This window comes from Kwoniella botswanensis, chromosome 1 (genome assembly GCF_036426115.1).
Source record: "Kwoniella botswanensis chromosome 1, complete sequence".
Classification (NCBI taxonomy): Eukaryota; Fungi; Basidiomycota; class Tremellomycetes; order Tremellales; family Cryptococcaceae; genus Kwoniella; species Kwoniella botswanensis.
The window spans coordinates 13,646,587-13,658,157 of NC_088599.1; the positions used below are offsets into that span (position 1 = coordinate 13,646,587).

Below are 11,571 nucleotides of genomic sequence, written 5' to 3' on the forward strand. Positions count from 1 at the left end.
TGTCAAGGTGCACATCCGTAGGACCTGCATGAGGTAAGAGTAGACACAAACTTCGATTGAGCTATAAAGGTAGAAAGCTTCATCAATCGGTCGATGAGTGATCAACCCTTCTTTGAATACATATGTTATCAAGAAGCTTGCATGACGAAAAGAGCCATTGCCGAAAACTCGACTTTCCATTAATACCCTCTTCTTCTTCATTTCTTTCGCCTGCTCATGAAAATTTGTAGTCTCCTTTGTAATAACCAGAATGGAACAGAGGAGAAGCAGAGGATATGTAATTGTTATTTCCCTGTGATCCGTCCTTTCAAGATTGCAGACAGTTTAGTGGATATTTTTTGGATCGTACGTCAATGCATGGTTGTATAAGCCTCGCTGGTCATACTTCGAGCTATGAGGATGACGTGAATGCAGGCTAGTTAGTCGCAGTACAGACAGCACCCTACTACTCCTCCTATGGTCAAAGCAGCCACCGAGCAGCCACAAGAGCCCATTACGATTAGCCCCCCATTCCTAACCACGCAATCTGAACTATGATCCATACAAGTTGTCAGTGCACTTCGTGAGCTACCTTGGGCTGTTTGGGAGTGAGTTAAGTGATCCATCGGGAGCAGCAGTACTCGAACTATTTCCTTCTTGTCGGGCGGTGCTATTGTTATTTGCAGTACTGGTACCTTGATTCGAGGTGGCGGCTTGAGAGGGTGCAGCGAATGAAGGTCGATCGTGAGATGTGTATTGCAAACTGTTCATGTCAGTAAGAGGGATATCGTTAGACTGATTACTCATTTTGAATATGCTTTACAACGATAAATATGTGTCTGTTGGATAGTTGATATGTATGTGTGAAGTGATTCGATGCTCGTTAAAGTGCAACCCCGAATTGATTGATTTATATGAATTTCTGCTTGGCCATTGTGAAGTCTTTTGTCATCCACTCAATGACGATCCATTGTCTTGGGAAGATTAGAATGAAAGAGAAAGAACATAACATTGAGTTGGAATCTACGCTGTACGATAGCACAAAGGATCAATCGATGGAGATCCTCATATCGATTTATGACATACGACCAGCAAAGTCCTTCGACAAAACATACACTCAATCTGTCCACCACGACGGCTTCCAGCTTGTACTGACTGTAAAAGAAAGGTAGGATTGTATGGCAAATACCAACATACAGCTGCATGTAGTTTGAAAGCTCTGTTGACCCTTCCGATTGAGGTAAATATCTAAAAGGGAGGGCATCCGTTACAGCAAGCAGACACCGCTGCTACACTACCAAAAACCAGTCCAGCCCCACAGGCGCCCGTGACGGTAAAACCCACACAATTGGCAATGCCGTCTGAGTGGGCTTCGCAGCAGGATTGACCAGTTGTTGGTACCGTGAAGCTGGGTAGGTCGATATGAGATTGACCGGCACCTACATTCACAGCAGTAGTCGCCTCAGAGAGGGTACGTTCACTTTGGTGTGAGTGTCGAGATGCATTGGTCGAATTGGACTGATCATCTGTGATTTGACTTTGAGTATCATGGGTGGCATGAGATTGTTCGCCACTCGCTGTAGACGTTGTGGATAGTTGTTGTGAATCTTGGGGGGCATATTGAGGTGGATTCGCGGAAGTGTATGGTTCGATTATGATTTCCACTAGAGGGATATTCGCATCCGAATGACTCATCGTGAGTGGAAGATACCTGCAAACTATATGATCCAGATCAGTCCGATATTGATAGTGACAAATTCAGCAAGATCAAAGAGCAGAGGATCGCTCAGCAGAAATCTCATGTTCCATCGACTCATACTGTCTGACACCTGTTTCAAGAGCGGATGAAAGGAGAAGATTATATTTCAAACTCCCAGAGGAACGAGACGTTTGTCTTTTTGGGCAATCTCCTTGAAAGGATACAGTACTCTTTGTCTTCACCAGACAAGAAGTTACATATGGCATAGTGAGCTCGCAAGTGATTTGCCACTTTGACCCCTTCGATCACGCTCGTCAATCCATACAGCTCAACCCGACGATGGATTATACTGGAAAATTCGGCAGTAGAAATGTCTGCAGTCATGAGTGTTTGGTATTGCATTTTCGGAATGATGCATACCTCTGGACTGCTCGTTAAGCTACCGCATCATAGAAGACATCCCTTCCTGACGAATAACCAGACAGTCTGTACTTGAAACACAGTATCAAGGGGGTCATGAGCTAAGACCAACGGTCGCACCTGCAGCTATACCCACAGTGATAGCGCAGCCAGCCATCGACGCGAGTATGATGGATTTATTGCTGGAGCAAGTGTCCTCCATACATGTTGTATCCTCTTGTCTCGACCCCGCTGTAGACCGATTGATATGCGATTGACCTGCACCTTGAGGTGCGTAGGAAGCTTGTTCATGAGATGAGTATTGGGTTGTGGTAGGTCCTCGTGAAAGAGGTGGGAGGTCAATAGAAGAATCACTCATGGTGTTTGTTTATCCATTACTCGGTACGATCTGTGTACACCACACTGCTGATCAACTTGGTACTTATATTACTCATGAAAGATACTTGGGGGAACTTACTGATGTCTTTGATTCGGCTCAGAGTTGACGAAATGTATGTTGATGTTGCAGAGATATCATGAAAGTCCACATCCTATTATATACTCCCAAGCTATTTTGAGAGTACCAACTGCATCCAAAGGCTACCATGAGGGATCAAGGGATACCGAGGGACTAGGCGATATTGAGGTTTCAGGTTGCTCTGGGGATTCGATAAAAGGATTGAACAGAAGCAAATAGGTGTATCGCTGTCCAGCCCTTAGACCAGCATTTGTGGGCGAAACGGGCACTTCGCGAACGCAGCCTTCTCATTGCGTCATGGTTGGGCTTTGGCGCATACACGTAGGCTGCCCGCTGTAAGACGGTACACCCTCTCAAACTGATCTGATCGCCATTGCTAGGCCATAAAGGACCGTCGTAGAAGACTAAAAACAGGTTTGGGGTTTCAGGTAGTCATGATGTTCATTGAAAGGATCCCACAGCAGCAGTGAAGATGAAGATTATCACTCGGTGGCACCATGGACGCAGCCCTAGGGGGGGATGCAATGCTCGACTAAGGGGGTCTTCTCTTGTTGTTCCCGTTCGGTATAGCTGGCGCATATCTACTCATAATTCCACCGTTGATGCTGTAGCCACAATGGTCACAATGGTCAATACGGCCGAATCTGGTTGGTACCGTTACGTCATTACCGGTTACGACCCAAGCCGAGATGTCCGAGCTTGATCAACGACACAGCATCAACAACCAACGTGCGTGGACAAACGGTGACCTATATGAAAACTACTCAAATCGCTATTTAAGTCGTATCCTCCCAGCCTAGCCCCTGGCATCAGCACCAATTCACTCTCCAACAGTATGGTATCACTCAACTTGTTCCGTCGACGACAGGTCAAATCGTCTGTCCTAGATGTCCCCCTCGAGAAGTATGATCAGAGTACGGGATTACCGGCGAGTATCAAGATAGGTGATGAAGATTATAAGCCATTCGTCAGCTTACAAGAGAGTGAGCTATACCATCGTACTGAGGCTCGAGGAGTGCTCCACTCACGTAATGGACATCAACAGCAAGAGACCACTTGACCTTCTTATCTGCCTTATCATCACTTCGTGACTCTGTACCTTCCTTCGATGATAACGCATTTCCCTCTTTATGTCAAGAATCGGCAAAGGCGTATGCACACTGGGCTCAACATACTCTCATATCGCGACCCTTTACTGCGAGCGACTTGCCCAGTCTGGGGGTATTGATGGCATGGCATTCACACTTGCTCAATCCGACGATATACGAACGAGAGATTGCAGGGGAGTATAGAGCTTTGAAAGGGGTTGATTTCCCATTGAGTGAAATTGTGAGTTCGATAACGAGATTAGAAGGACTGATTCAGTGAACAAAGCTGATCCTTGACATCGCAGGCTACAGCTATTCGCGAGAACACCTTACCCCCTTTCCGTCCCATCGCTTCGGATGAGGAATCAACTCTGAAGAAGACAATTTGGTCCTATGAGGAGATAGGAATGGCTATTGGGAGACAGGCAAAGTTCGTAGCTCATATGAAGAGGATCGGATGGTTAGATGAGAGGTATTGGCACAAGGGGTTGAGCGAATTGCAGTTCTCAATCGTACTGTATCGTAAGTCCTGCCTCAAATGATGATAGCTGTTCAACATGCTTCTTCCGTACCCGCCTTAGTGCATAAGTGATTCCGAGCTATATCGTAATAGACTGACTGACTCTCGGGCGGTTGTAGACGCATGGTTGGACCTGATGCGATCGACCGAATGCAAATACTTCCTCGTACCTCGCTTAGATATCGACCTAGCATGGCATACCCACCAACTCCATCATGTTCGGTACAAAGCCGATACAATCAAGGTATTGGGCAAGCTGTTAAATCATAATGATGCAGCTGGAGATGAGAAGACAGGCAATGGGATGGAAGTTACTAGGAAGTTGTGGAAGAAGAGATTTGGCTGGGAATATCAATAAGAATGTTAGACCAGTTTGTAACAGAAGAAGAGAGATTCAGATTTTGTAATTCCAAGTGATCAGACGTTGTATATTAGCTAAGAGTGAACTGGGATTCATTGTTGTAAATTTCGAAGCATCTGTAAATTATGGCTCAAAAGCGGTTCCATGTTTAAATCACAAGTTTTGTCACCAAACATTTCATGCATAGGGCATTAGAGCGGTCCACTTGCATGTCAGATCCATTCTCCTTCTTCTTCTTCTTCTTCCTCTGCTTCTATGCTGCTAAACTCTGTTAACCTTCTCACCTGTGGCTACCTACGTACGAGAGGATCGTGTTCCCGTGCCTAGATGTAACGATATAAACCCAATCGTACCCAACTGCGAAAGAGGTGAGAATGAATTTTGAATGTTCCTGTTGCTGTACCGTTCCCACAACTCTAAACTCAATCGACATGACGTGCATTCCCAGACTTTTCCATATGAAACCGCCTGTCTCTCAATCAGCGTATCAGCAAAGCGATCAATCCCACATGATGACATATCATCAACCTCTCACGACCTTCTACGCCCTTGATGAGGTATTTGAGTATAGTCTCAGTCTATATCGCAATTTCGCTCGGGCGTTTCGACAACGCAATTCAAATCTAAAATTGAATAGGATCGATCGATAATCATATATCAAAGTATAGATTCCTGACTTGACGATATGGAAGATCTCTGGAGCTCGTGAAGATGACAAGTGATGTCCCAATATCAATAACAACCTCATCTTATCCGTGTTCAACATATCGAAGTAAAGCCCCAAGAAAGAAAGCCTAGGAAACATGGCTTCAAGCGGTCCTAATCCCTCCCAAACTGGGGATTCAACTCTATCGGGAAGGGATACCCCATCTTCTGGGGGAACGCGCAGTAGAAGAGCGTCGATCAGATCAGCGATAGGCGCTATACAGAGGTTCAAACAGAGCTGGATTAGTATAATGGTATTAAAAGGCGGGATCAGTCTGGGTCAGGTGAGTGCTTGCTTGGTCTTCCTTCCTCCCTTTCTCCCTAGTCTAGTGTCGGGTAACGACTACATATGTTTGCTCAATAGAGATCAGTATGTTCAGGGATACTAATAATGATGTATCTTTAGGTGATAGCCTTGATCACACTCTCGATACTCGCATCGACGCTACTTTCTCCTTTATATCCACATCAGAGACAGTCTACTCCTTCCGAAGCGTGTCCTCATCCTCAGTATTTTCAGGCATGGATGGGTGTGCAGATAGGAAGACTGGTGATCTGCTGGTTGAACAGCGTCTGGATATGTGTACGTCGTAGACGAGCAGAAGATCGTGAAGGAGATGTGGAAGACAGCCAGAGACAGAATATCGCAGAACGAAGAATGTAAGTCGTCCTGTCAATTCCTCTGCGTCTCATGCGGCGAATAAAAGAAAGTTTCCATTGAATGAACCTACTTGGAGAACTCAAGTGACTGATCGAGAAAACGATAGACCCTCTCAAACAGGGCCGGCGCACCACACCCTTCAAAGACATATAACCCCTTCTTCTTCTACAAGCACCATCTTCCAAACTCCACTTTCTCACCACCCTCCCCGGGATGAAAGCCCGGAGACTATATACATTTCGACGTACACTTCTACTCCGAGTTTGTTCAACCCTTCTCCTCCCGAAGAGAACACGCGGAGCAAAGGTAGTAGGACGACGCACCCTCCCGACGATTCAGATAATCCACCACGCATGGAAGTACATATAATTGATAGGATGAATACCCATGGTATCGGCGAGGAGAATCGAGTTGATAATGGAGACAATAATAATATCAGAGCAGCTTTAGTTAACAGTCCTGAGACGATAAATGAAGGACTTAATCAGGCAGATAGCTTGGGAAAATATATGGACAGTATAGCTCCAAAGTAAGCCAATTCACTTCTGCTCGTCATGTTTCTTCAACTGATTGATGTGTCTGAATTCAGACTATCGAGCTTCCTAGGCCTACTCTCATTCATCTTGTTCATACTCGGTAACATCCTACTCTTCAAACCTCTCCCTTCGGACGACATGTCATGTTATAATGCCTCACCCATGTTATGGTGGGGAGTGATGACAGTGACAGGTGTTGGTTGGGTTCTGTTAGCTCAGATGATTTTGGTCATCGTTGTAGTGGGTATAGGAGGTACAGTACTAATGGTATGTCGTTTTATCCTCACATCATTACACCGTCAAAGAGGTGATTGATTCCTAGCTATCAATGTATAGGCAATTCTACGAAATTTCGGTATTACCCTCCCATCTTCCTCATCCCAATCGTCATCCAATCGCAACCCCCAACCTGAACCACTCACACTGATAGAACTCAATACGTTGCAATACGTCTGTTATCTCCCTAATTCCACCATCGACATACAGAAAGAATCTTTACCTCATCCGCCAATATATTTAAAAGAAGATCAAATTACCTGTGCGATCTGTCAAGAGAACTTCGTACCTCCACAACAAGGTAGAGAGGCATTCGCTGAGTGGTTGAGGGTGTTGGGTTGCGGTCATGTATACCATGTAAGTTTCCAGCTCACCCGAACCCGTCCTTGTAAACATGTTGGCTGATATATTTTTTGGGACAAAAGGCGAAATGCATAGATGAATGGTTGTTGAGAGGAGCTGCTAGCTGTCCGTTCTGTAATAGGTCGGTGAGAGATATGATCGCGCCTAGTGATGGCAATAACGCAAGTGGAGTAGAGTCGAGGACGAGGAGGACAAGTGCTCTAGGGAGATGGATGAGGAAAGAAAGTAGATGAGATTGATTATCGTCATTTTTATTCGGGTAGTTTGAAAAATCATTTAATGACATGTTGTAAAATACGAGAGATACAAATGACCATACGGAGATGTAATCATCCTTCAGAACCAAAAATTACAAATAGCCCAAATTGATGATGGCTTACATTCTCATCTACCATCTGAACGTAAGGCCAGCAGTAGCGATGGAGAATCCAGTCCATTGGCTGTTTGGCAAACAAAAACTACAGCACCCGGGATTCCCAAGTGGTCCCCCACCTTGGTACTAACCGAGCGATACCTGACTTAATTGCGCAGAGCTAACGGGATGCGATGTTTCACAGGTTCTATGGCCGTAGATGGAAAAATAGCGGTATGCGTACTGATAATATCCTGTCCCACATTTTCAAACGAGAAGGAGCGAGCAGAAAAATGGACAATTCCAGTGCAATTCCACTGAAATACAATCATCGCATATGTTATTTACGTTGTTCAATCCATCGGTGAATAGCTTATTGGCAGAGATGTGTTATTCGCATCTGTGATATCAGTTGTTGGTGGTGAGTCACCATCTCTTGATCGAATCATTTGCTTTCCTTTTTAGCGCCAGCGGGGAAACGCCCCACTACTCAACGCTGCCATTCAACTTGCGGGTCGGGTCTCATGTGCTGTCGTCATACTATAGCCCTGCTATCAGCACCTGCTTATGTACTGTGCATTGCAGGTATACGTGATTCTGTCAATCGCTCGCTCTTCTGTTCTTCCCACCATAAATTCATTTTCAGCGCAGTTAGTTCTCCATCGGATCTCTGCGAATTCATCTCCATGCACTAAACATTCCGCCGGAATGTAGATGAGTGATCAATGTTTGGTTCGAAACAATTCTCAGGTATTTGTAATCCGCCCTCTGTTAATGGCGTCAGCATCAGCATGCAACGACAGAGTATATATCCATCTCCTTGGTTGTACGCAAGTTCTCGAAGCATCTTCTGTATCATCCCAAACTATATATACACATACACACATCGCCGAGACTCATGTCTTCGAACAATCAAAAGCAATTCCAACATCATTCACTCAAATCGATACTTTACATCACCTTAGCTTTTACAGTCTTATTACTAGGAATTGGATCTTCCAATCGAGACAAAGTGATATCTACAGACATCATTCATAGCTTCAAGACCTCTTCGTCTAAAGCTCTCCAGTCGATCCAAACATTTCGAGTGAATCTCATAAGAGGATCATCCATACATACAATGGTTAATCAGTCGTCTACTAAAGCAGATGTGTATTTCCTCTCTCATGGGGTGAGTGTGAAATGAGACATAAAATCGTTCTGAGACTTTGCAGCTGATCCTTTGATATGGTGTGTAGGGCCCACCTACGGTCGAACAGACTTATTCCGACCCATTCAAAGCGTGGCAGACATTCGGTAAGATCATCAACTCGAATCCACCTAAAGGGATCGTAGCGGTATCTGCCCATTGGGAGAATGACAGAGGATTAGGAGGATCGGAAGGTGTGATAGGTGAGTTCTGCCTCCTCTTTCATAAATCGTATCATCCAGCAATTTCATTTCAGCTAAGCAATGAACATACGAAGCAAGCTGATTTACATTTACCTGTACTTCTGATCAGTCAATTCAAACTCGTCTAACCCATTGATATACGATTTCTATAATTTCCCTAAAAGGCTATACGAATTGAAATTCCGATCAACCTTTACACCCGAATTGGAATCAACCGTTTTGGACGCACTGAAATCAAGTGGGATTTCGTTCTCTAGAGAAGACAGGGGTTTCGATCATGGTGTATGGAGTGAGTGGTCCATATCATTCAAGATATCGTTGTTCACTTTCAATTGAATATGATATTGACCTTTGTGTGTTGTCATAGTCCCTTTCAAAGCTGCTTTTGGTGAATCAACACAGATCCCAATCATCCAAGTATCCCTACCTACCTCTTCAGATCCAAGAGCATCAGTCAAATTGGGTAGGGCATTGTCTAAAGTCCGGGATGAGGGGTATACGGTAGTAGCTACTGGTCAATCGGTACATAACTTACGTGATTTATGTGAGTATTTAGTCCAATTTAGCCCGAAGCAACACACTTGCTGCAAGTGACACACCATCTGACTTAATTATTTCCTTAGTCACTGGCCAAAGAATGCCATATACCAAACCCTTCCTTAACCTTCTTAATCAATCCCTCTCATCTCCCGATCCAATCTCCTCCACAATCGATATATTGAGAACACCGTTGTACAAGAAATCTCATCCCACCGATGAGCATTTCTACCCACTCTTCGTAGCTCTCGGAGCACTGGACAAGGAAGAGTACAGGAATAAGAAGGATTTGATAAGTGGGGTGTGGGACGCTCAAGGTATGCCGGCGGAAGATGAAGGGTTGGGATGGAGTATGTACAGGTGGAGTACGGGTCAGCAATAGTCACTGCATGCATCAATCATTTATGAATATCTCAGTCAACGGATTAGTGGATATAGATTGACAACGAACGGCACAGTACTCATTTTTTTAAGATCATTTTGGCTTGATCTAGGTGGCACTAGGAGGCATGATACCCGCGGTGCCTTGCTTTCTTTCGAACGAACGATCGATCGACATGCCGTACTTTTTTGACCATTGCTGAATAAGCCTTGAGAGAAAACGTTCGACATTTAGGTGATTCTCTATAAGCCATGGTAAAAACAGTAGAAGATCAGAATCGACTGGTATTTGACGATATTTTTCTCTTCGAGTGTACAGCATACCCCATTGTCACACAGACATGAGATCGGAATGATAAAGATTTCAGCAAGCGATTGGACAAATACGAGCAATGGGGTGTTCGATATATATTGGAGTCCTAATCTGTAAGAATTCAAGATTGACAACTCACCTTTGCTAACTTGGACTTGAAGACTACTCCGAACTTCTTTCACTAATCACGTCCACCTCCAGCAAATTTCATTGAAGTGTACTCGAGTATATATAATACTTCTCACGGTTCTGTTTGACAGAGATGACCGAATCCAACAATAAGGGAGATGTATACTTTATATCTCATGGTGTGAGTTAAGTTCCACCCTCCCAAACTGATGAAACTGAAATTGCCCATCATCATGATTTACCAGTTTACTCGATACTGATATTTTTATTCGGGGACCCAAAGGGCCCGGTGACAGGTGATCAGAAGCAATCTGAGCCGTACAAAGCCTGGGAATCCGTCGGTCGGATCATCGACGCCAACCCTCCCAAGGGTATAGTGATAGTTTCGGCACATTGGGAGAATCATAAGGACGATGGAGTACTAGGTCAGTCCATCATGCACAGCATAGCATATATCTAAATTACATACGCAGTATACATGAACAAGCTGATACGGTTATGGGTATGAACACGATCACCAATATTACCAACCGATTATTTTAGTGAATTGCAACCCGACTAATCCTGTGGTATACGATTTCTATAATTTTCCAAAACACTTCTATACTCTCAGATTTCAATCGCATTTTGATCGAGAACTTGAGGAAAGTGTACTTCGTGTGTTGGGCGATGAAGGAGTCCGTGTAGGAAGGCAAGATAGAGGATTAGATCATGGGATATGGAGTGAGTCATGGTCATGCCGATTTCCTTCTGGCTGTTTGAGGTCTTCAAGATTGAAGCATCCACAATATGCAGTATACAGTATAAATACTAATGTTTTGTTTGGGTTGATTCCTTATCATATAGTCGCTTTCAGAGCCATGTTTGGTGAATCCACCAACATCCCCATCATCCAGGTTTCCTTACCTTCCACTGAGAATGCTCTGGATAGCGTAAAGCTGGGTAAGGCAATAGGTAAATTGAGACATCGGGGGTACACGATCGTGGGCAGTGGTCAGGGGACACATAATGTCAGAGATCTAAGTGAGTTCTAGTGCTAGTGTTTAACAATCCTTTCTTACACTTATGTTATCATGATATAAGGTCACTAATGATCATAATGTATTAGTTCAAGGAAGACCAATGCCTTATTCATGGCCTTTCCTATCTTTGCTTCAACGATCCATCAGGTCTTCCGACCCCATATCCTCCACTCTAAACCTCCTCCACCAACCATTATACCGCCTTGCTCATCCATCGGATGAACATTTCTTTCCCCTCTTTGTCTCCATGGGTGCGGTCGATCCGGAGGACAAGAGGGATGATGTCTATATGGGGGTGGTAGATCTCAAAGGGAACAATGTGGAGGATCAAGGATTGGGATGGTGTCTGTGGAGATGGAAGAGCTGAGGAAAATGATTCA

General features: G+C 44.4%; 6 protein-coding genes and 1 non-coding gene across 7 annotated transcripts; 4 read left to right on the forward strand and 3 right to left on the reverse strand.

Annotated features, from left to right (window-relative positions):
* Positions 1 to 567: 567 nt before the first annotated feature.
* On the reverse strand, positions 568 to 786 carry L199_005153 (uncharacterized protein; the record flags this gene model as incomplete). The annotated part of the gene is made up of 1 exon (XM_064890868.1): positions 568 to 786. One exon carries the CDS (start codon positions 784 to 786, stop codon positions 568 to 570), a length of 219 nt encoding a protein of 72 aa, XP_064746940.1.
* Positions 787 to 1,227: 441 nt separating this feature from the next.
* Positions 1,228 to 1,674, reverse strand: L199_005154 (uncharacterized protein; the record flags this gene model as incomplete). Its single annotated transcript, XM_064890869.1, has 1 exon — positions 1,228 to 1,674. One exon carries the CDS (start codon positions 1,672 to 1,674, stop codon positions 1,228 to 1,230), a length of 447 nt encoding a protein of 148 aa, XP_064746941.1.
* Positions 1,675 to 3,390: 1,716 nt separating this feature from the next.
* Positions 3,391 to 4,521, forward strand: L199_005155 (uncharacterized protein; the record flags this gene model as incomplete). Its single annotated transcript, XM_064890870.1, has 4 exons — positions 3,391 to 3,538; positions 3,601 to 3,884; positions 3,949 to 4,165; positions 4,283 to 4,521. 4 exons carry the CDS (start codon positions 3,391 to 3,393, stop codon positions 4,519 to 4,521), a joined length of 888 nt encoding a protein of 295 aa, XP_064746942.1.
* Positions 4,522 to 5,327: 806 nt separating this feature from the next.
* Positions 5,328 to 7,298, forward strand: L199_005156 (uncharacterized protein; the record flags this gene model as incomplete). The annotated part of the gene is made up of 6 exons (XM_064890871.1): positions 5,328 to 5,513; positions 5,636 to 5,889; positions 5,997 to 6,419; positions 6,480 to 6,693; positions 6,763 to 7,059; positions 7,128 to 7,298. The coding sequence occupies 6 exons, from the start codon at positions 5,328 to 5,330 to the stop codon at positions 7,296 to 7,298; spliced, it is 1,545 nt and encodes a 514-aa protein (XP_064746943.1).
* Positions 7,299 to 7,521: 223 nt separating this feature from the next.
* Positions 7,522 to 7,636, reverse strand: L199_005157. Its single transcript, XR_010449964.1, has one exon. It is a non-coding gene; the product is annotated as a 5S ribosomal RNA (ribosomal RNA).
* A 679-nt stretch (positions 7,637 to 8,315) lies between these two features.
* Positions 8,316 to 9,728, forward strand: L199_005158 (uncharacterized protein; the record flags this gene model as incomplete). The annotated part of the gene is made up of 5 exons (XM_064890872.1): positions 8,316 to 8,588; positions 8,656 to 8,809; positions 8,919 to 9,098; positions 9,177 to 9,353; positions 9,433 to 9,728. The coding sequence occupies 5 exons, from the start codon at positions 8,316 to 8,318 to the stop codon at positions 9,726 to 9,728; spliced, it is 1,080 nt and encodes a 359-aa protein (XP_064746944.1).
* A 574-nt stretch (positions 9,729 to 10,302) lies between these two features.
* Positions 10,303 to 11,558, forward strand: L199_005159 (uncharacterized protein; the record flags this gene model as incomplete). Its single annotated transcript, XM_064890873.1, has 5 exons — positions 10,303 to 10,350; positions 10,453 to 10,594; positions 10,713 to 10,892; positions 11,016 to 11,192; positions 11,278 to 11,558. 5 exons carry the CDS (start codon positions 10,303 to 10,305, stop codon positions 11,556 to 11,558), a joined length of 828 nt encoding a protein of 275 aa, XP_064746945.1.
* Between the last annotated feature and the right edge of the window lie 13 nt (positions 11,559 to 11,571).